Source organism: Condylura cristata, unplaced genomic scaffold (genome assembly GCF_000260355.1).
Source record: "Condylura cristata isolate star-nosed mole 26May11 unplaced genomic scaffold, ConCri1.0 scaffold00010, whole genome shotgun sequence".
NCBI classification, from domain to species: domain Eukaryota; kingdom Metazoa; phylum Chordata; class Mammalia; order Eulipotyphla; family Talpidae; genus Condylura; species Condylura cristata.
Genome location: NW_004567111.1, coordinates 39,943,384 through 39,969,189, shown reverse-complemented (window position 1 = coordinate 39,969,189; position 25,806 = coordinate 39,943,384). Strand labels below are relative to the sequence as shown.

General features: G+C 36.7%; 1 protein-coding gene across 3 annotated transcripts in view; it reads right to left on the bottom strand.

Moving 5' to 3' along the window:
* CDK8 (cyclin-dependent kinase 8) overlaps positions 1-20,199 on the bottom strand; it is an 86,722-nt gene extending 66,523 nt beyond the window's left edge. For all 3 annotated transcript variants that reach the window (XM_004680158.2, XM_004680159.2, XM_012723382.1), the window contains exon 1: positions 20,048-20,199. In XM_004680158.2, coding sequence (XP_004680215.1) covers positions 20,048-20,175 — 128 coding nt within the window. In that variant the 5' untranslated portion in view covers positions 20,176-20,199. The remainder of the gene's footprint in view (positions 1-20,047) is intronic.
* Between the last annotated feature and the right edge of the window lie 5,607 nt (positions 20,200-25,806).

Genomic DNA, 25,806 nt, shown 5'->3' with positions numbered 1-25,806 from the left:
AGCATGTAAAGAAGCTAAAATGACCAAGATCATACTATAAAGTTATAATAATTATGAGTACATATAAACTTGACCCTAACTACCACATAAACAAAATCCACCCCAAATGAACTATAAATCTAAATATTGAAAAAGCAACTCTGAGTGTGGTGACAATTTCTTAAATTTGTTAAATTTTGCTGCTCACCAAGAAAAATAACTAAACTACTAAAATATACTTATCAAAAGACACTGTTACAAAGGTAAAAATGTAAACCACAAAATGATAGAAATTTTTTGCAATACATAAATATTTAACAAAGAACAAGAATTCCTAGAAAATAAGACTTTAGAAAAACAGACAAAAGACAGGAGATATTCAGGTAGACATTACTCATAAGAAAAAAGGCTCACACTAATCTATCTAGCTAGCAATGAAAGAAAAAAAAAATCACAAGCAGGTCCCACTACACACTACCAATGACTTACTAACTTAATTTAAGGACAGATTATCATCAAATTCCTATGGGAATTAACACTGAACTAATTACTGCTACAGAGTCATGAGATCTGCATAGGTGCCAGTGCCTCCATCTCACTGTTCCCACATCCTTACTACAATAGTTCTCAGAGGTTCAGGGTAAGACTTTTAATAAGGAGACTCCAAGGAAAATAGGTAAAATCTGGAATCATTCAAGGATTCTTGTAGTTCTATTTTACTTACATGATACCTTAGTTGAATATGTAAGTTTATTTACAGTTTTAAGATTATCTTTAAGTAATATCACTGAGAGATATACATACATAAATCCCTTAACAAATTGTTATATACAACTGGACATGGATTATAATGCAGTCATAAAATGCTTTAAAAATGCATTTAAAATTTTTTTAAATCGGCCCTGCTTGGTGGCACAGTGGCTTCTTTTGCACTGCAAAAGAAGCTTAAGCCACTTCTGCATGAGTTCGATCCCCGCCTGCCCAGGAGGAGATCCACATGGCACAGCAGACCTCTCCTGACCCGCCCACTGCTCCCCTCAGTAGTGTACTTCTTGATCTGCCTGTTCTTCTCCCAACTCTGTCCCTGGTGAATTCTCTCATTCTCTGCATTTCTGACCTGTATCCCAGTTCTGTATGAATAAATAAATAAATCTTTAAAAAAATTTTTTTAAATCAATGAAAAATTGAAGTTTTTAATAAAGTTTAAATTAAACATTTTAGGCAAGAAAACTTCATAGGTGATTTTTCTCATTATTGTATCATGTCAGAAAATATATAATGATGGACTGTTCCACTAATCATGATGCTAATGAACATTTGTTGAGCTGGTGACTCTTAGATCTTGCCAAATTTTATAAAGGTACATTTACAACCAGTAAGTAAACCATGAAGTGATATGGAGGTGAAAGAAATACTCTATTTCCTAACAAATGGCTTAGTATAACATAGATGATTCTTGAATCAGTTACACTGGTAATTGTAAATTTGATTCTACCATGCCATCTACATTTATCAAATGGTGTTCTGTAGTGAACTTCCTTTCCTTCCCTTTTAACTACCACAGGAATTCAAGCATGTTTATATGATGTATAACAATCTATTATACTTTTTTTGAGGTTCAAATTATCTTTAACTTCTCCAGTAAGATCCTATTTCTTTTGAAATAATTTCACATCTCTGAAGAAAAGATGTTACCAGAGAACCAAGAGAATCTTCTAAGGCAAACAATTAATTGAAACAATGCAAAACAACTGTTCCACAGCGTCCCATTCTTCCATTTCTCCATTAATGGCACCACCACCATCAAATTACTTGTTCAAACTAGAAACTTCATAATAACTCTTAATCTTTCCTAGCCTCACTACTAACTGCAGAAGATTGGAGGAATTTACTTTCCAATTCATGTCTTTCTATATACTATGTATATACAGTTTATACTTTACCATGGTCATGTGATTATTTTAAAAAAATTTTTATGCATTGTTCAAAAAAACACAAAATAACACTTGGTTCATCAATTTTTTAAAGACAAATGATCTCCATATTTCCACATAACTTGCTGTACTTTTCCTAGATTTAGAAATCTTAAAAGTTCCACGTCTTAGTTTCAATATTCTGTTAAAGGCTTCTGAAATTTTAAAATTTCAGAGGTGAAAGAGTGATACAAGTCATCTAGTTCAAGCATCTATCCAATAGTTGAATTCCCTGAACAACATCTTGATCAATTTGTCATTCAGGATATGCTAAAGCCATCTGTAGAAAGAAAGAACTCTCTGCCTTCCACTCCATGTTTAGACAACTTTGTCTGTTACAAAGTTCCTCCTTATGTTACAATGCCAAAATGTGCCTTCTTTAGTTTTCAGTCATTAGTCACACCTAATTATAGATCTATCACTCATGAATATACCTAAAATTTTATAGAAATTCTTTATGTTTTCAGCAGCAAAATAAAGTATTATAGCATTTCTAGCAAACTGCCTTATTTCAAATTGGGAAAGGAAAAAAAATAACACTTTATAAGCCTAAGATTCACATACTTTATCATCACAGTTTTCTATAGTTCACATCTATTCCTTTAATTTCCAAACTTTCTTTCTTTTTTTTTTTAAGATTTATTTATTTATTCATACAGAACTGGGGTACAGGCCAGAGATGCAGAGGTGAGAGGATTCACCAGGGACAGAACTGGGTGTAATACAGGCAGATTGACGAAGTACACTGCTGAGGGGAGCAGCGGGCGGGTCAGGAGAGGTGGCGGGTCAGGAGAGGTCTGCCCCACCATGTGGATCTCCTCCTGGGCAGGCGGGGATCGAACTCATGCGGAAGTGACTTAAGCTTCTTAGTCCTGTGCTTTAACCCGCTGCGCCACCAGGAAGGCCCCCCAAACTTTCTTTTAATTTATATAAGCACATTATTCCCCTCCCCACCCCAATCACTTCATTTATCTTTTTTCAAACCTATCAGTGTTCTTGGCTTCCTACAATGTGACATTTGCCAAACATAACAAGATAGTAGGATTTTGTAAAATAATAGGATTACATTTTCTATTTTGTTTATAACACATGGTGAATACCTGTTTTATCTGCCCAACTCCCACCATACATGTATTTTTCTACTGATACCATTCCCCTGTAGTTTTCTATTTATTCAAATGTTTCTAGCAAGCACAAGATTCTATCTAATAAGCGCAGTTCACTCAGCCCAGCCTGAACACCTGCATTAATGTAAACTAAACGCCTGTATTAATATAAAATAGTAATAGTGAATTTCAGTACATGAAATGGGTGATCTAGCCATCTGCAAACAAAATGGATTTACTGTGCTTACTATTTACTCTTTACTAGCAAATACAGGCAAATCTAAAGCCATGAGTTTTTATGACATAAAGAAATTATAACATCACTGATCAATTGGGGAAAAATTACCACATGAAGATATTACAATAATGCAAAATGTAATCAGCAAAAGTAAATCTAGTAATAATTGCTTACAAAGAATATGCACATATACTGCATTTGTTTGAGTGTCTGGGTATTCTTTCGGAATTTAATTGTTTTATTTACTCAAGCATTCTTTTATTCTTTTGTTTAACCACTGGGAGTTCTAAACTGTACTATAAGCAAAACTCTATGGTCATGAACAAAGACTTAAGGGACTCTAAGAACATTCTACTTGCATGTACAAACCGGCTTATTTCTATTAATTTTATCAATAGATGTTTTACTCTTAGATTACCACCATGAAAATAATTATGGTAAGTCTTAGAAAAAGTAAATGTAAGATCTTAAGCTATACAACTCTTAGAAAAAAGCAAAATGAAAAGGCTTCATGACACTGATTTTGGCAATTATAACTTAGATATAAAACTAAAGACAGAGGAAATAAAAAAGTAGACAAATTGGGCTTCATGAAAAGGTTTAAATTCTTTGCATCAAAAGACAAAATCAACAGCTTAAAAAGGCAACCCAGAACATGAAAACATTTGCAAACTATTTATCTCACAGAGATCAACATAAAGAACATAAAAGGAATTCCTAAAAATCAACAACCAAAAAAACTAATAACTATATGAAAAAATGGACAAAGGACCATTTCTCTAAAGAACATACATAAATTGCCAATAAGCACATGAAAAGATGCCCAACATAGCTAATCATTAGGAAATGCAAATCAAAACGAGAGAGGACCTCCTACCCATTAGGATGGCTACTACAAAGAAGGGGAGGATAAAACTGAAACTAACAAGTGTTAACAAGGATGTAAAGATACTGGAATCCCTGGGCACTGCTCCTGGGAACGTAAGTGTAGAAACTAGCACTACAGTTGTCTAAAAAATAATAAGTGGTGGCCCTCCCTGGTGGCGCAGCGGGTTAAAGCACAGCACTGAGAATCTAAGGCCGCTTCCGCAGGAGTTCGATTCCCACCTGCCCCGGAGGTGACCACATGGCGAGCCAGACCTCTCCTGACCCGCCCGCTGCTTCCCTCAGCAGTGTACTTCGTTGATCTGCCTGTTCTGCTCCCCACTCTGTCTCTGGTGAAGCCTCTCACCGCCCCTGAGCCTCTGGCCTGTACCCCAGTTCTGTATGCACAAATAAATAAATAAATCTTTAAAATAATAATAATAATAAGTGGAATTATAACATATAGTCAAAAGAACAAAGTAAGACCCCCAATTCATACAATATTCAAACCTGCTTACAGATGTTAAGTCTAGTGAGACATTATAAACTCTTAGGGAAAAACAAAGAAGTCTTTGTAACTTTGGGCGAGACAGTGGTTTTTGAGATAATAGCAAAAGCACACATGACAAAAAAAAAATTGGTACATTGGATAGTATTAAAATTAAAAACTTGTGCTATAAACAATACCAATAAGTAAAAGAACAACCTGAAGTGTGAAAAATAATTTGCAAGTCATATATCTTGGTAAGAGTCTAGTATCCAGTATATCTAAAGAATTCCTATGCTCAATTAAAAAAATATAGTTTTTAAATGTACGAAGGATTTGAATGTTTTCCCAAGAAGATATAAAAGTGGTCAAAAAACAAACAAACAAAAAGCTCATGAAAGGTACTCATAATTAGGGAAATACAAATCAAAATCACAATGAGAAACCACTTAATACGTATGTAAAGATATCTATGAATTTGGGGGAAAAACACGTAGGGGAATAAGTGTAAGCAAGAATATAAATAATTTGGAAACCTTTTACAATGGTAGTAGTAATGTAAAACTGGCACAACCACAGTGCAAACTTTGGCTATTTTTCATAAGTTAAACAGAGTACTGTATGATCCTGCACTTCCAATCCTAGATACAGACCCAAACAATTGAAAGCTGGAACGCAGTTACTTGGACACCAATGTTCACAGCAGCATTATTCAACCAGAAATGGAAAGAACCCAAATATCTACCAACTAATGAATAACTGAAGAAATGTGATACAGGCTAATACGGGAATGAACATTGAAAACACTATGTTAAGTGAAAGAAACCAGTCATAAAAGACCACATATTGTATGATTTCATTTAGATGAAATGTCCAGAATGGCAGATTCAGAGGCAGAAAGCAGATCAGTGGTTGCCTAGGGCTAGAGGGTTGGAGGAAAAGGGGTGGACGCTAATGGGTACAGGATTTCTTTTAGGGTAGACATAAGTATTCTAAAATTAGATTGTGGTGATGGCCACACAGCCCTGTGAATATAACTAAAGAAAAAAAAAGCGAACTGTACACTTTAAATAGGTAAACTATATAGTATGTGAATTATATCTTAATAAAACTCTTTAAAAAGTTATGAACTGTAAGCTTATTACTTCTTAGAAGATATTATTAACATTTTCTCCATAAAGACAACCTAGGCTTTCTTTCCTTACATAGCACACAACTAAATCAAAACTACTTTTTAAACACTTACAAATAACAAGTGGCATATATTATCTTCCATTCCAAAATGTTTCAGAAATATTTATGGTACAGAATTTCACTTAAAAAAAATTCCAACATTCAAATACTAGCAAGCATACTGAAACTCCATGAGTGCAGCTTCACAAAGTACAACAGAAAGAGCAAATACCACATTATCAAAGTTAAAAAAGATTAAAAAGTGGTATGCGTAGTTAGTACACTTTTTGCTTACACGGACAATTTCCAGTACTCAAAGAACATCAGCTGAATCACCCTTTATAATCCAATGGTCTCATGCAAAAATAAATAAATAAATAAATGTCAATACAGAAGAGAAATAAATGAGGTATGAGATATACATACTACTTCGACAGATCTCCTTATGTTTTTAACTTACATACTTCTGACTCTAGCTCAGACCACAAACCTAAAGGGGATCTGGAGAGGTCAACTCATTTTGTCCCATTTTGGCTAAAATGGGACAACAGCGATTTTCAGTTCCAGGAAATCTGGTTTAAAGTCTCAAGCAGAGGTAGGCTCATTTATAATAAAATAGGTCTTCAGATAAAAAGATTAAATGCTGGTGTACATCTGTTTCCTATCTATAAGAAGTACTCTCCAACTTCTGTTGAAGTGTAAACACTTTTTAAAAATTCTCTTCAAAGTTAACATCGAATTGCCTAACAGTTTGCTAGCTTACCTACCCAAAATGATTGCCTTTCCTGAACAAAGTCAACTGCCAACTCTGCCAGCAGCAGAAGGGGCTCCAGCTTCCTAGTGACACAGTCAAGTACAGAGGTGACTGCAACTGCGACAGGTGACAAGTAACAAGATTAAAGCCAAAATCCATATAAAACAGAAAAAGCAAACAAAGGGAGTGAGGCAGAGGGGAAGGGAAGAGGAGGTCTAGCAGGGAATGAGAAGATAACCGAAGCCAGCAGTAGGCAGTAGATAAATCATCTAAACAAGAGTGATAGTACTGAGGATTGGTGCTAAATAAGTAGTCAATTATTTGTGATAGCAACAAGCTGTAGAACCAGTATTGTTTTATTACCAAATTAAGTATTTAAAAATCTGATGAAAGTGATCGGAAGTAGATATAAACATAACTATTGATTTTAAACATCCACATAGGTCTTCAATTTTTTAAACAAGCCAGTCACCTAAAATATATAATACTACATAGAGAAAAAAAAAAAACTCAAAACGTATTTCCCAAAGAATAATAATCCAAACAATTCCAACTCTACAATATATTTAACCTCCATTACTCAAATCTATCATTACTATACCTATTCCTAGATAAGTTTTGTTTTTGGAGTTTTTTTTTTTTTTAAAGATTTTTTATTTACTCATACAGAACTGGGGTACAGACCAGAGATGCGGAGGGTGAGAGACAACAGGGACAGAGTGGGGAGCAGAACAGGCAGCTCGAGAAGTACACTGTTGAGGAGCAGCGGGCGGGTCAGGAGAGGTCTGCCACGCCAGGTGGATCTCCTCTGGGGCAGGAGGGGATCGAACTCGTGCGGAAGTGGCTCAAGCTTCTCAGTGCAGTGCTTTAACCTGCTATGCCACCAGGAAGGGCCATTTTTTTGGAGTTTTAATGTGTGTAACTAGTGCAACATTTTCAGAAAATATCAGACTGAACCTCAAAGAATATGAAGCCCTGGCCCAACAAATGATATTCCTGGGACATCTACCTACACCTCAGCTGTCTTACAGTGATACACTGACACTGTTACTAGTAATTTGTACTTGAGCATAACCATCAGTCTTCTAGCACCACTTACAGGAGCTAGGACAGCAAATTTTCAAGGTTCTCTGGCTTCATGAAAAGCTCACTTGTTGCTAGTAGTGTTATCCATAGTAAATTTCACTGTGGGGACCTGCATATTTTCTATCTCCATCTGAAAGCATGGTATGTGCAAAAACTAATGTAAAGGACATTTACTGCAGTACTGTTTAATGGTGTGAAAAAAAAAAAAAAAGAGTCATCCTAAATGTCCATAAAGCAGAATGATGAGCTGATGAAAAGAATTGCATTACACATTCTGAATTTGATCTCCAAAACATATAAAATGAAAAAGGCAAGTGGAGAATATATATTATGCTATATAATTTATGTTTAGAGATGATGACATGCAGATCTCTCTAAATCTAACACACAACCCAGCATCCATTAAAGAAATGATGAATAAGTGTAACTACATAAAAATGTTTAAATCGCACATGAAAAATAATATCATAAGGTCAAAAGATATGCTTCTGCAAACTGAAGTGCTTATACCAGAAACTTACAGTGTATAGTTCTGGGAAGAGGAAGTAGATGACTGGCAAAGACAAGGATATATGTATATGTGTATATATATATATATATATATATATATATATATATATGTATATATATGTATGTATATGTATATATATTTTCTATATGAATGCATTATCTGCTCAGAAAGAATAAGAATAACTTTTAAATATATATCATACATACATACATATACACATACATATATATATATACACACACACACACATATATATATATATATATATCTGCTTCTACATACAATATATAAGGCACTGCTGATATTACCTCTAAAGAGGTAGACATATTTTCCTGGATATCTTTATATGTTATCTGAATTTTCACCACCATGCCATAAATTTTATAATCTAATTTTCATTGTATAATAAAAATACAGCTGTTCAACATGTATCTCTGCGACCCTGAAATCTGACTTCAAGGACTGCATACATTCTAAAATGAAGCGCCTTGCTAACTGTAATGGCTGGAACTTCAAGACTATTTAAATTTTGTCTATTTAATAGACAAAATTTACATGCCTGCATACAAGTTAATGGCTACAATAATTAAAACTGATGATTTGGAACTATATTTACTGACATGGAAAGATGCATACTACTCTTAAATTAAAAAAATAAGATCAGGGCCCTCCCTGGTGGCACAGTGGGTTAAAGCACAGCACAAAGAAGCTTAAGCCAGTTCCGCTGAGTTTGATCCCGGCCTGCCCTGGAGGCCATCCACATTGGGGGGGGGGCAGACCTCCCCTGACCCACCCGCTGCTCCCCTCAGCAGTGTACTTCGTGATCTGCCTGTTGTGCACCCCACTCTGTCTCTGGTGAATCCTCTCACGCTCCACATCTCTAGCCTGTACCCCAATTCTGTACGAATAAATAAATAAATCTTAAAAAAAATCAGTGGTTTTCATTAATCTATACTTATATTCACAAAGTTATCTGGAAAAATAACAAGAAAATAAAAACTTTCCCAGTAACAGGGTTTTAATTTCTTTATACATTTGTGAACTATGTTTTTTTTTTTTTAAAGATTTATTTATTTATTCATACAGAGCTGGGGTACAGGCCAGAGATGCGGAGGGTGAGAGGATTCACCAGAGACAGACTGGGGTGCAGAACAGGCAGATCACGAAGTACACTGCTGAGGGGAGCAGCGGGTGGGTCAGGGGAGGTCTGCCTTGCCACGTGGATCTCCTCCAGGGCAGCGGGGTGGAACTCATGAGGAAGTGACTTAAGCTTCTTTGTGCAGTGCTTTAACTAGCTGAGCCACCGGGGAGGGCCCAGAACTATCTACTTTTTGAACAATGAACATGTATCATTTCATAATCAGAAAAAAAAAAAAAAAGCTTTTAAAAAATACTATCCTGGGCCCTCCCTGGTTGCACCATGGGTTAAAAGTGCTGCACTTGGAAGAGTTCTGCAGCCAGTACCAGCAAGAGTTCCACCCCCACCCAGGTAGCTGACCTGCGTGGTATGGCAGACCTCTCCTGACCCTCCACCTGCTCCCCTCAGCAGTGTTATTTCAGTCCATCTGCCTGTTGCGCTCACCACTCTGTCTCTGGTGAATCCTCTCAGACACACCCCTGCACCTCTGATCTGTACCCAAGTTTTCATATACATAAATCTTTAAAAAAAATATTTACTTTCTTAAACAGCATGAATGAAATATAAGTAAATGTCACTAACAGGTTTGGCTTTAATAATACAACCAAAGTAGAACCAAAGATAGAAATGAAACTTTACAATGCTTGGCCCAAGATAATGTTAATCATGAAAGCACCAAAACATTTTTGATAAAACCTACATGATTTAAGTTCTTGGGTCCAGAAAACTAGTTGAATTCTTACAAAATATTTTACTTAACCCACATACTTCAGTATCTCCCTTACCCTATGAGTAGCATATAGTACAGCTTCTACTCCCTCTGGAAAAACTGTCCTTGATTGTTAAGATTCTACCTAGAAGTTTCTGATTACTCTACAAAATGCTGTGTACAGATAATAAGCTGCACTATGCAGAATTCTTCTTGTACAATGGGGTGACCTGGGGTATGCCCTTCTTTCTCATGACTCATTTTGTTGGCTCCCTGGATAAGGCATCTCTTTCTCTATATTCTAGGTCCTCTTCTCGTTTTCCACACTCACCAGGTAATCTCCAGGTTACCTGAAGCTATTCAAGTACCTGGTAATTCTCAGTTGTGTCTGTCTGTCTTTAGGTTTCTCTCTCCTCCTGAGCTCTAGATTCACGTATCTGTTTAATCAACATTTCTTCTCAAAAAATTTAGTATTTCAGGCCCTCCCTGGTGGCGCAGTGGGTGTAAAGCACAGCACTAAGAAGCTAACACCACTACCGCATGAGCTCTAATCCCGCCTGCCCGGGAGGAGATCCACATGGCGCGGCAGACCTCTCCTGGCCCGCCCGCTGCTCCACTCAGCAGTGTACTTCATCGCTCTGTCTGTTCTGCTCCCCTCTCTGTTTCTGGTGAATCCTCTCACCCTCCACATCTCTGGCCTGTACCGCAGTTCCATATGAATAAATATTTTTAAAAAAATTAGTATTTCAAAATTCAATTTGCCATCTTTCCCTTAAGTTTGTTCCTCTTTCTGTTTTGGCTGTCTTCATACATGTCATTAATATTCTACTGCTCAACTCAAAATCCTGCCCATTATCCATACTTCTTTCGCTCATGTCTAATAAAGCAGTAAGTCCTATTTTTTGCTCTTGCTCCCTCTCTCATTACTCCCCTAATTCAAGCCGCTAGCATCTCTCAACCAGGAATTTGATTACGTGTACCTGACATAGGCTCCCTCTGACCTTTCCAATTGTGTTGCTCAGCAATCTTTTATAAATGATAAATCTGTATTCTTTACTATCTGTTTAAAATCCCCATTGTCTTCCGTTGTTACCTTCCTAACATGATTTTTAAGACCCCACTTAACTTCGCCAATTTTATTTTTATACTGTTTATTTTGCCACCTGTTACTCCTCTGGCACTGCAATTCTTTCAGCTTCCTCATGTTATCTTTGCTTCACATCTTTGTAAATGCTATGCAGTGGAGTCTCCAAATGTTACTGGGAAAAATTTCAGTCCTCTCCCTTCCTTCTTCCCCCCAACCCCATAACACAGTTATCTGAAATAAACAATTTAATTTAAATTTATTTATTACATATCATCCAACCGTCACCAAAATCCCGTTCAACCACACTGCACCTCTTCCTACATAAAGCAGTGCTGGAGCCAGATGCTCTCCCTCTACTCTGTACTCATTTCCCAGCTCCTGATCAGGCATCTTTACTGCCCATTCACATGTGCAGTTTCTAATTCTCTTCTAAGTCTCAACTCAAATATTATCTTTGAGTCCTACAAGGGCAAATTACTTACCCCCACAGCAACCCATAATTTCCCTATCAAAGGTCTATCCAGCTGTAATTACCTGTTAACTTGTCTGTGTCCCTCAAAAATGTGTAAGTTTCCCATGAGCTGTTCACTACAGAATTATATAAATCTGGCACAGAACCTTTCATATCACAGACATTTAAGAAAAAGCTACCAAGTAAATAATAAATCATGAGTTTACCAAAACAAAACAAAAAAAACACAGCCCCAATACACTGCAGCTAAAAAAGAAATGATAATGAAATACAATTCTTAAATAACTTAATTTTATATTTAAAAGTAGCTTCAATGTTAAGTCAGCATTAGAAAGCAAATTACAAGTATTCCTTACTTTGTATTTGACACTCTCTGGAAATTGTGTATAAATTAAATTTTTGCAAACTGAGTCACTTCAAAATACACCAGGGGAGCACAGGTATTTAAAGAGATTCTTTCATAAAGTGAAAAATACTTTAAATAAATTTATCTGTGCTATGTAAGCTTACATTTCCCCTTGATTTATTAGTTTTCCTTTAAACATATAAAAATAATTTTTCAAGACTTATCTCTGCTTTATCCCCAAATAGGACCTGTTTAATATAAACCATAATTCTGCTGACATTGACAAGTTCTGTTGTTTATTTTTAAATCCCTTAGTTCTCCGGACAAGCTACAATTTCAAGTATATATCAACACCCAGAGTAGGCCTTGCATCATGATGTGAAAAATTTCTCCTGTTAGAATGATTATTTGATTTGTTTGAATTCACTGGCTATAACAAAGTTATAGATTGTAAAGAGCTTGTTTAGAGAGAACTGCATTGACCAGTAGTATAACCTAGATAACTTCATATGCACATAACAGAAGTAAACTTAAAATATGAAACCAATGAAGTTCAACCAAAGTTAAATGATGATTCTGCTTAGAGACTATATTTTTCCTCAAGAAATATAGATTTGATTCCAATTTAAACTAATTCATTTTCAAGTTATATTTCAGAAATATTTTATGCTTTGTAGTGGCTCAGTTTTTGTGGGCCTTCTATATTCAGCAAAGCAACAAAGTTTGCCTCCAACTTTGATGTTGAGCAATTCTGTTCTTGGTATTGATATAACCAGCGCATCCAAAGTTTGCTTTTCTAGGTATTTTCACAAGACATGACTTTTCTATTGTCCCTACCATGTTCAAGTTATAAATTGTAGGAAATTTAAAGGAAGACTCTGAGTTTTAGGTACATCAATATTAAATGTTTTAAATAACTGACAACATTTGGCAAGGTGCCAGAAATTGAGGTGGACACAAAAACTAACCTAGCAGAAATCTATAATATCTAACGCATACACATTCACCAGAAAGACCCAAAGGGCATATAAAAATTACCCACATACACACTGAAGTAGTTACAGAATATATCGTAAAGAGTCAACTATGTTTTGTGGGGTGATGACTGAAGAGGGTATTACTGGAGTTGCATGTTAAGATAAAATAGTTATGATTCTTGACGCTATATGATAGAATTGATTTCAGTTGAAAGGAAACCATTTCCAGCATATGGTACTGCCTGAGAAAGAGTTCAGAATAGCAGTCTGATCTGATGCTGGAGTAACAGTTGTATTCATCAGTATTTCAGAATCACTGTGGTAAGAGTGTGGATAGGGTACTAAGAATAAGGTGAGGTAAACAAGTCTTGTAGCCAAAATATCTCGGTCTAAATCAAAGTCAAGATAAACCCACTCAAAAGTGCTTTATAGCTACTCTGAAAAGTGTGGCAGTTCTTCAAAAAAACTAAACATGGACCCAGCAATTCTATACCTTCCAAGGTTATATGGCCAAGAGCAATGAAAACATAACAACTCCCACGTGAAGGTTCAGAACAGCGTTATTCATAACAGCCAAATAGTAGAAACAATCCAGATGTCCACAAACTGATGAATGAAGAAACAAAGCACAGTATATTCAAACAAGATAGTATTATTTAGCCATTTAAAAGGAATGAAATAGTAACACAAACACAACTTGATGAACCCTGAAAACATTAAGCTTAGTAAAAAGCAAACACAAAAGCCATATATTATATAATTCCATTTATAAAAAATGTCCACAATAGGGAAATCCGGAGAGAAACTGTAAGATTAGTGGCTGCCAAGAGTTGGAGAAGGGGAGAATGCCGAGCGATTATGAATAGGGATGGGATTTATTTTTGAAGTAATAAAAACATTCTGTATTAGATAGAGGTGTTGATTGCACAACTTTGTGAATATACTAAAAACCAGTGGACTGCACATTTTAAAAGGGTTATATTTATGGTATGCAACATTTCAATTTCTAAAAGGAGGTTTTCAGCATTGTTCCTGTCGTAACATATTGGAAGACATGACATAACTCCATCAGCAAGGGAAGCTTATTGCTAGAGGGACTTGTTTTGAGAGTAACAATAGTCATCTTAAAATCTTGACACAAACCATACTAAAGGGTTTTCAGTGTTAAGATCAAAATAACAGGTTCTTGACAACATCATGAGTCTTTGGGTGACAAGAGATAACTAAAGATAAAATATCTTTAAGTAACAAAGAGATGACCAAGACCTACCTAAGCTGTTGTGAAGGAAAGGATTTACAAATTGTTCTGAAGGAGTAAAAGACAGTATGGTTTTTATTCTCTAGTAGCAACTAAGAACAGAAAAAAAATTAAAAATTAAAAAAGAGACAAAGAAGCTTGGATTCAACAATATGAGGCACTGTAAGAAAGATAACACCAGTCATAGGGAATATGTATTTATCAACATTCGATGGAATCAGTTCCCAATGTACATATGAATCACATTTAAAAGGTTTGTAAATCATAATTCTGAACACATTTGCCCAGAAAGGGTAATTCTTGGAAAAGTGGTTATGTTTGCAAATGGTCTACAATAATTTAGAGTAATTTGTCATTATTTCTGTTCTCCTAGCTAAAACCCAACATGTCAGAAGCCACCCCTAGTCTCCCATCTCAGCATATCAGAATCCCAGCAAGGGAAATTCTCCCTCAATAATATTGCCACTACCATCTCAACAGCATAGTACATACTAGCTTCTTATGCCTGGAGTTGAGGTCAATGCAAAAATCAACTACTGCCCAGAGCCAAAATGGAGTTCTCTTGTGGCAGTTTTACATACAAAAAATATTCTTAAGTCAGACAAGCTGGATTTCAGGAGCTGCTTGCATTCTGATTCACCAACACTTCTGTGGTGGAAAACTGCCACACAAACAATTAAGGTGTTCAGTGTATCCTAATAATTGATCCCCACTGTTAAATAACAAAGAGAGACCTCATCATGACCAGTGGGCAAAATGGAACATTTGTAGTACAAGTACACATGCTGGAAAGGGAAAAGAAGTGTGGACGAAAGGCATGGGAAGAAGAAATTCAAACCCACAAAATTAACTGGGATTTTTAAGAGCGCAATAATGAAAACCTACTTTGCTCCTAGTCCTCCTACAATGCCCTTTTGATGTTATCTTTCCTATCTTCTAACAGTCACCTGAAAACCCTGAACAGTTGGGAGGTTCCATCTGCGTTCCAACAGCACCTTGTATTAATTATTACGATACTTATAAAATTACTAGTTCATTTACATGTCTGTTTTGCCAGTGGGTATCTCCTCAAATAATATTTTATTTATCTTTGTATTCTCAATACCTTGGACAGTGTTTGACATATAGAAGGGTCCAATAAATATCTGTTAAATAAACAAGCAAATAGATTTCTGCAGATATTGGAAAAAAATAGTACAGGAATAATCAAATGAACAAATCCCAAATGAACTATTTCAAATGGGTTAACCTGTCAGTCTCACTATCAAGAAAATGGATCTAACTATGAAACCTCAAAGTGGCCTAAACAATGGCACTGTATGCACTCAAATGCAAGTGCTAAGATATACATAGTGAATATTCTGTGTGTCCTTTTCCACCATATCTTGTAAAGGTTATAAGGATACTCCTTACTGGACATAAAAATCCCCAGGAATGGGGATTATTCATGTTATATTTGGCATTTCTGACAACCAAAGAAATACTGAAATCAAACTGAATATAGATTAGGGTTCGGCATTGCTGAGATGAAAAGTTATTAAATTTCCTTTGGGAGAAATAAAAGGATCCAACCAAGCACTAATCATAGTTAAGAAATTAAAACTGAATTAAATTTCCAATGCAAACTAAATCAGAAGAGTCCCTGTGCTAGCCATCGAATAAATGGTTCACAGTATTGCAAGCAGGTAATAGCCCATAAATCTCAACATTGTAAATATCAAAGAATGCAAAGGTGATATTAGACATGATATTAGACATGTCTTTGAGAGATATGTAACTTCTTTTGGGTGATTGATTTAAAAAAGATGGAATGGTATTACCTAAAGCAAAATTTTTATTTTAGTAGTTCTTTATCACTCTTGCAAAAGTATTATATTTTACATACATAATTTTTATTTACTCAAGTCATAATGCTAAAAAAAAAAAATCTAAAAATTACTAACTCAAATTCCTAATCTTACAAAGAAACAAAGGTAAGGGCAAGTGACTAGCCCAAGGTTATACCAATAACAGAGGTAGAGTCTGAAATCAAAGTACAGTCTCCCCAACTTCAATTCTTTCCCCTAGGTGTACCAATTTCATATCTTAATATGCCTTATTAAATTTCACTGCACACATATATATGCATATGTGTGTACATATCCACACATGTATAAATACTTCTGTAACACTTGAAGAAAACAGGCCATTTAGAAATGTACAAAGAAAATATACCAGTTAATTGAAAAGACTAATTTTGGGATAGGGCATTCATGTTTTCTGAATGACCCATTAAAAACCAAATTTCCCAGAGGGGGGGCGGGTAGAGTGGAGAATTGGATTAAAAATGGGGAGGAGGGTGGGAGGGAGCAGTGCACTGGACTATGGTGATAGCACACGGGGGATTTGGTGATGGGAAGCCCACACAACTGAGATGGAAAAAGGCACAAAATGATGTAAAAATAAACTATTATTAAAAAAAAAAATTCCATGTCTGGGTTTCTATTAATATATTGATTATATGAAGTATAATGTTTAAGCACAGGAGCTCTGGAGTAAGAAATCTGTTTATAATCCTCTAATTTCAGCTAATATTTAATTTAATTTATCATGTAACCATGGACAAATTTGCTTAAACTTTCTAAGCCTCAGTTTCCTCACTTGTAAAAGTGAAAAAACAGAACCGACTTGATATGGTACTTGTAAGGATTAAATAGATAATGAATACAAAGAGTTTTGCTGGGGATCTGGTACTTACTCAGTACTTGAGCTGTTATTATCATTATCACTGTCTCTGGATTTCCCACAAGAGTATCCTAACTAAAGTTTTTTGTATATAACAGATACTCACCTATACACACTCACACTCCTAATTGTATATTACCAGTTCCTTTGAACAGAGTACAGCAGGTTAAGAACCATATTCAAGAAAACCTTAGCTATTTTTTGTTTGGTTTTTGAGATCAAACTCACTCCAAATTGATTTTTAAATTCTACATTAATGGGAGTTTAGAATTTTGCAAATTGTTTTTGTCTCCATCACATTCTGTCAAACAAAATGAGTCTGGCTGCCTAAATTCTACAATTGGGAAATGCAACTGACTCAGAAAGAAAACCAATTCCCTGCTTCCCACTGAGTACCCTTTTGGTACACAGAAACAAAGAACAGTATCTCTGCAAGTGAGTACAAATTATTTCTAAAATTTATTGTGCATTTAACTCTATTAGTATCTGAAACTAACACAATTACAAAAGGTCCTTTCCCCATACACGTATCATGCTGCAAATAAAATAATTCCCTTTCCCCACATTTCCCCACATTGCTCAGTTTATCTACGTATATTTGAGCAAGATATTATTACTAATTCTAATTCAAAGTAATGAACTGTCAGGCTGTTTCATCTCTAAAAACTTAATAAATTAAAAAGCCAGCTATGCTGGTCTAAACCAAAAGACACAACATTTACATATATCCATTTTCAACAATCAAATAAGTCTAAACAAAATTTATTTATTTCAGTGTAAATCTCAAGATTTTCTTTGAAAGTGTTATGGTCTGAATTCCTAGAGTACTCTGAAATTTCAGTTATGGAATTTATAATTTAACTTGAAAGTAAATAAATACTAAAAACAAACTACTAGATCATCAACTCTATATAAAAGACTAGACAGCCATAAATTCTATTTTACCAGGACTAAAATGCATTAAATTACATTTCACTGACATAAGATCAAAAGAATCTCATAAATACAATGTTGTATTTTACCAGAGTGAGGTTATAAAAAAAGAAGCCAAACCGAAAAATATTCCCTCTGGAAAACAAAAAATGTCTTAAGTAATTTTAAAACTCTCTTGACATTTGATCCATTAAAATCATTAAAATCAAAGTTCATCGTTTAAACAGCATTAAAGTTGCTAGAAAATAAGCCCAAAGAATTATAAATGTAAAGGTTTTTTTTCTCAAAAATGCAATCCTACTTTTCAGCTATCATCAACGTTCATACACTATTTAGCTATTCTTATATTGCATAACTCTTTTAAAGTGTCACTTAGCCTAAATTAAAACCTGACAATAAGTTAAAAACTGTAGTTAAAAATACCTCTTGGCAATATACAATATTATTATTTTTAAATGTAAAATAAAAATTAATAGAATTTGCATATTTTATTAGTTTAAGTTATTAATTTATGAAAATGGAACTGGCTTCTTTCAAAGAGATTAAAAATAATTTAAAATATCAGAATTTTATTTAAAAGAAGACTGGTCAAGTGTATAACTATATCTAATCTCATAGGATAGGGGATTGCATGAAAATACCCAAAATTACATAATATTAAGGGATGGAAAGATGGTTTAAGGCTTTTGAAAAATACTGTATGGAAAGTTTATGAGGATAATTTTAAAAATATGTTACTACAGAGTGAAAAATATAATTAAACCACAGTAAACAATATCTCCAGATGCTGATTTCTCAAATGTCACTAGACTATTCAATCCAGTAAAAAGTACTTTTAAATACAGGCAGCACCCAGAACATCAAGTTTCAAATCCCTACCTTTTCAGCTATCTATACTACTTTAATGTTGCATGTAAGAACTCAAAGAACATTCCACATTAATTAAAATTACTATTTTCCTCATTGGGTCTATATTATATATGTGAGAAAGGTATCTCAGTAATCTAAGCAAAATGCTAAATAAATACACATTGCTTTTTCAATATCCAGAATACTAAAGTATTTATAAATATGGCTTCCCCCAACTTCAGCTTTATGAATGGCTTCATTTTTTTAGTGTTAATATAGTGCTGAACATACTTTCCTACCTGATTGGGAAAAAAAAGCAATTAGTTTAAATGTTAAACAGCAGCTAACCAAAATAATAGTGATGTTCAAGTAAAGCTACTTTATTTACAATAAAATGGAAAGATTATATAATTAATTAGCTTGGAAATTATCTTTCCAGCAATGCTCTATAGTGTCAAGGCAACAGGACAACATTCATTTTTACAAGATAACAAGGAGTTAATAAGATATATTTTCTCTGCAACTAAGAATTGTCTTCTCTTTTGTCAATATTGCAAGACATTCATCTGACAAAGGAAAAATGAACACTTCACTTGCCTGTTTAAGAAACTAAATTGGGAACATTACCAGTAATAGACTTAATTAAGTTATTTCTAGGGAAGAATATTTAAAGGAAAAAGACTATTTAAAGTTCACTGCTTGGCTGTTAAATTTTGGGGGAACAGCCTGAACAAGATAGACCCTATTTGTCCCTCGCCTTTTCCCCCACCACCCACCCTGCAGCAAACCCCCATTGTTCTATGTAAAAATCACAGCTAATGATAACTAAATAGCACTTGCTATATTTATGTTGCAGATGATCACTAAGGAGAACTCTTCAGAATCACATTTACTTGCTGCTTTCTTTCCTCCCAGATAAAATCCAAATTTGATAATAAATCAATCACAAACTGGTGAGGAAAAGGATCACAGCTTCCCTGCCAGACTGATGGATGTCACTCCAGAGGCAGGTAAGGAAATCTCCAGTAGGTTACCATAATAATTCGACCCCCCCCCCCAATCACTCAAACTGACCGATATACCATTTTATTTTTAACCTTGGGCTAGGAAAACCCTTGAAAAGTGCACAGCCCAGGGGGGGAAAGGCCGGTAGCCCTAGTAGCCACCCCAAGTAGAACACAGAGGCAGCAGCATGCAGAATTTCGTGTGGATTTGGAGCCCACGTACACCACTTCCTCCCCAAACCTGGCTGGCTGGGACGGATGCGGGTATCGAGGAAGGGGGAGACTGGCACTCGGGCGCCCCACTCTACCTCCCGGATACCTGCCTCGGCCTGCGGGAGCGCCGCCCAGCGCGGTCACCAGCACAGACACAAACACTCACCCATCTTTCCTCTTGGCTTTGTAGACGTGACCGTAAGTGCCTCGGCCAACTTTGCAGCCCTCGTATTCAAACAGGTCCTCGACCCGCTCCCGCTCGCTGCTCAGCTTCACTTTAAAGTCATAGTCCATTGTCACAGCCTCCGAGGCCGGGGAGTTGGGTGGGTGGGGGGCGAGGGGGCAGGGGTGGGGACCGGAGAAGCACCGGCAGCCGCAGCCCCCGGGAACCCGCCCGCTCTACTCCCGGCGGCCGCAGCACCAGCCTGACCGATGCGGCTAGAGCAGGAGGAGGCCCCGCGAGAGCGCCGCGGACATCCAGGGGAGCAGCCGGGCAGAGGCCGGCTGGGGGTGGGGGGGGATGGGGGACGGGGAGGTTCCCCCGGGCGAAGAAGAGCCGAGGAACGAGGGCTGGGGGTGGGGAGCGGGTGTCTCTGCCCTTGTCCCCGCGGGCTCCCGGGGCACCGACTCTCAGCTCCCTCCGGTCGAGCGTTCTGCTCCCGCTGCGGGGAGCGGCGGGGCGGCCGCGGCGGACTCTCCTCACGCGCGCACTCAGGCTTCACCCTCTCTCTCACACACACACGCTCACACTCACTCACTCACTCACTCACTCTCCCATACACTCAAACAGAAAGGCAGCGCCGCACAACAGCCGGTACCTCCTCAGAGAGAGGAGGAGGGAGGGGACTCGCGGAACACGGCCAAGGCTGTCGCAAAAACGTCGCAAAGGCTCGGGCTGCCTCCGGCCCTCCTGCCGGCCGGTGCCGCGGCGGCCGTCAGCTCCCACCCCGGTCCGCACCCCCGGGAGCGTGTGGAAGGGGTAGGGGAGTCGCGGCCCCAAGCTGCCGCCAGACGCACCACGTGGGCCGGCGGGAGGGTGGCAGCGGCCGCGGACTACAAAGCCCAGAATGCTCGGGCCGCCCCTTCCACGACTCCGCCCCACACAGTGGGGCTCTGAGAGCGTTGTTTGATGGGATTAGTAGTTTAAGGTGCTATTTTCGCTCACTTAGGGAAAAATTTTTTTACAGCCTTGTCTCTGGAGTCTGATTTGCACTGTAGACTTAACCAGAGAAACTCACTTGTAAGGGTATGTGTTTGTATTAGATCACAATGTGTTCCTCTTCCGAACTCCAAATTTTAAAGAGCAATTCAACAGCTCACAGACTACCAGTTTCCAAGTCTGATAGGGCTGCACCATGCTATCAGCTACTGCCACACTTTACAAACACAAAAGTGAATCAATGTGGAGTATTCACGCTTCTCCAAAATAGAGTTACTTGTAACAGATGATTGGCTCAATGTTCCCCATCCATTCAGAAAGAGCTTTCTAGGAGTATGGCCTTCTGCATCACTGCCTATAAGAACAGAAATTTTTAGCCATGGAATTAAATCCACAGAAGCAAATAATGTTAATAATCTTAAGGTAGAAAAGAGGTCAGCTGGAGGAATTAAGGTTAATAAGAAATTTACTTGTCTTAGCCCTGTTAGTTGCAAATCTATTTCTTATGTTTAGATTTTATATTAATTTTGCATTTTTCCAATTGCTCCTTTTACCATTAACTCCACCAAAGGACAGATAACACCGTAACACTTTTTTTTAAACGTCCCTGTTTGATTTATCAAGTTATCTTTTGTCTTTTATATCCTCTCCTTTGTTATATTATAAAGTCACACTTGCTTCTGTATTACCTAGTATTATACCCTGATTGTGGTGCACAGCAAACATCTTTGAATTAGTGAATAGATATGTTTATGTCAAAAACATCTACATACAGGTGATTATGATGATGATACTATTTTGTGAAAAATCATCTTATATAAATTTCCTAGGAGAAAATAGTGATTTGTCACTGGTTTACATCTAATGCAAGTTTCCTAGTAGAAAACAGTGACTTGGTCACTGGTTAAAATTTACCTTTAAATTATTCATTTTATATTATTTCATGTTTAAGTACACTGATTGGTTAGTTAGACCTTGATTTTATTCATCTTTTGCCATTTATTAGCAGAGTATCCTTGAACCCTCAGTTTCTTTCTTTGTAAAATGGAGATATAAAAGGTCTTACCTCCAAGTAATCATACAAAAGAGGCAAATTTTCAGTGATACAAAGTGGGTGATTCTTTAGCATGACTGTTCTTTCCATAGTTAAAAAATTATTTTTCCCTAAATATTAAGCGTATTTAAAATACACTCTTCCTAAAAAGAGTAGATTGTGTTTCTTGAGGTATGTCTCCTTTTGTCCAAGTTTACTTATATATCTTGAGAAACCAAACTACTATGTTGTAGAAAAGGTTGTGAAAAATCATGGGACTTGCCCATAACCCTAGGTGAGCACACCCCTCCCCCATTCATCGCCTATACCATCTGCATGGAATATTCTTGAACATGGAAAGTCCCAGACTTCTAAAAATGTACTTTTGACTACTGTTTTAACTCAACCCACTGTATAGATAAAAGTAAGAATTATCTCTGAATAAACTGAGTGTACACTTTAAAAATAAGTGTTGAATATGTTTAAAATATACAACATGATGTTTTGATATATATTTCATAATGAAATCATCACTAATCTCAAGATAATTCACAGTGTTCTTACAATGAATAATCAGGAGACACAAAGAAAGCTGACCTTGGACTAGTGAAGAGAAAAAGCTGCTTTTTGTCTTTGAAACTAGATTAAAAGTTAAGAGTCTGAACTCCAGGTCAGGGGGAATATGATGGGGTAAGGTACTGTGACCCCTTAATACAGCAATCAGCACGAGGCGCTAAGGAAGAAATAACCACAAGAGGCTTACAGGGGCCCTTTAGCTAAGGAGCAGTAATATCTAGAGCCAATTTTAAGTTTCTCTTTTCTGTGTGGTAATTCCCTTATGTTATCCCAAAACTATCAACCTTTTTTTTAACATGTGGAATTTGTGTCTATTCTTGGAGGAAAGGAAAGAGCAGCATCCAGAGCCTCAATTATGAAAGAAAAGATGTTTGGCCTGCAATGAACTAGGGTGCTCTTGTAACTTGTTATATTTGGAATACTGTCCAGTATTACAAAAATTTGAGGAATAGAACCTGTTTTTAGAATGACTTTCTCTAAATCAAACAATAAGGACATGGACTTTATTAGATTAATGAACTGAACATATCAGCAACTTGGAGATGTTGCAGTTTGATTTCAACCTCAGGTCTTATTGCTATCCCATGCCACTTTTCTTCATGATGACTTCCAATGACATTGTGTTGGGGTGTATGACCCTCATTGGTCCATGTTCCCAAAAATATGCAAATTAGATTCCCATTTCTTGTCACAAAATGTGGTTTTATTTACATTCTAAATTTAACATCTCCAGTCTTAACATACCTCCCAAACTCTTGCCACACACTTCAACTGCTAACTGTTCAGGTGAAGGGGATATTTTGCTGTCATTTCAAATTTAATATTTCTGAAACTGAACATGCTATACTATGCCCTGAGTCTTCCCATTCCTATGAAGAATAATGCTAATAACTAATCTTTCTGTAACCTCACAGATTCAGGCCTTCATTAGTTGTCCATTGTCCTTCATATCCATGCTAAATAAGCCTTTGTCTGTCTCTATTCTCAAAGACTGACTGCTTCCTCATACCATTTCTGACCTTTGCAGTCCAACCCATCCTACCCACCCTCCAAGGCACAGCTCAAATGTCTACCTTAGTCATGAAACCTTTCCTGGTTCTTGCAAGTGAATGTGACCTTTCTTTGTTATGAACCACTACCTTATCCATGACACCATTGCACTTGATTTGTAACTCATGTAGAAACATCATAACTACCTTCTATTTTAGTCACTTGATGCACTTTAAAAAAATCTGTCCTTTAATAAACATCTTCATGAGTGAGACTCTGACTTATTCATCTCTGTATCTCCTACAGAACTAGCATGTAGTTTACATAATTATATTTAATTATAATGTATTTTTATTGAGTAACATTGATTTACAACATTGTATAAGTTTAAAGAGTACAGCTTCACACATCTGACAATTGTGTATACCATACCACACCCATCACTCCTACCTGGTTACCATCTATCACCATCCAATTGCTGCATTCCTGTACTACCTACTGCCTTCCCTCGGTGAACTAATTTACTTAATTGGGTTGATTTCTATGCAAGTTGAAATGGTCCTTAATACTCGCAAGGGGGAGTGATTTAAAATGTTTTACATCTTCCATCTTACCTTTGACTATGCAATTTTTGCAACATGCAAAAAATACATTGTGCTTTATAATATGTTAATGTGAAAGCCCAATTGAGTCCTCTCAGAGTCAATCACTTCCTGTCTCTTCAACTCAGCCCAGTTTTCTCACTCAGTATCAAAGCAAGTATTAAACAGAGAGTATCTAACCTCCCATTTTGCAGGTGGAATGTTCATCATCTTTGTCACCAAACTTGCATATTAAGCTTCTACATTTAAGTATGGTGTTAGACACTAGGAAGAACAGACTTGATCAATCAACTTTCTGGCCTTTTTCAATTTTTTGAAAAAAATATTGATGCTGAAAATTTCTTAACTCTATAGGCATCTAGAATATAATTTATACCTTAGAAACAGCAACAAACAAACAAACAAAAACTTTTAAAAATGCCTTCATTTCCTCCTCTCATCATGTGAATGCCATTTGATCGTACAGATTAATTTCCACCACAAAATATGACCACTAACACTTGCTGAATTTTACATCACACAATACCTATCATTACAGAAAAGTACTATTAGTGAATACATGATCTTATTTTTCAATTCCTGTTTTAAAATCCCAGGAAAAGCACTGATTCAGCTGAACCTGGGGCTCTCCTGGAACAACAAACTGTGGCCAAGGAGGAAGGGGCAGGTAGTGAGTTCCTATTTCAGAAGAATGAGGAAAATGGGGACTTGGTAGCTCACAGAAGAAGAGAGAAAGCTCTAAGAATTATGTAGGAAATGAAACAGGCCAATGTGGTAGAAAGTGGAACAGTAAGGGATTTCTTTCAGTTGACAGCATGGCTGTGGAGTCTCTGAGGTAATGATGTTTAAGCTGACACATGGGTGACAAAAAGTAAAACCTGTTGAAATGAGAGAGTAGAGTAGTCCAGTGATTCCTTAGGACAGCAAGCACAAAGGCCAAGAAGTAGAAAGAAATGCCCATGTGAGAGGAGTGTCATGAATAAGAGTGGGAGAAGATAAAAGGGTAGCAGGGACTGGATTATATAGAGCCTTTCAGATCTTATATAAGTAAGGAGTCTTGATTTAATTTTTAGGGTAATAGGAAGCCATTGTAAGAACAGGAATGACCACATGTAATTTATGATTTATAAACAAATATTTCAGCTGCTATGTTAAGAATAGTTTATAGAAAGAGAGAGAGAGAGAGGGGCAGGGCATGAGGTGGCAAGGAGCTAAGGAAGGGGAAAGAAATGTAGGTGACTTGGTTACTAACTGGATAGGGAATAAAAGAGAGAAGAAATTTCTAAAAATCATCCCATTTAAAACTGATCTAAAGCAAAAATTAAATACCTGGGAATAAACCTAACAAAGAAGGTGAAAGAGCCATAAAAGAAAATAATGAAACATTGTTAAAAGAAATAGAAGAAGGGCCCTCCCTAGTGGAGCAGCAGTTTAAAGCACAGCACTAAGAAGCTGAAGCCACCTCAGCAGGAGTTTGATCCTCATCCTGGAGGTGATGCACAAGGAACCACAGACCTCTCCTGACCCGCCCACTGCTCCCCTCAGCAGTGTGCTTCATTGATCTG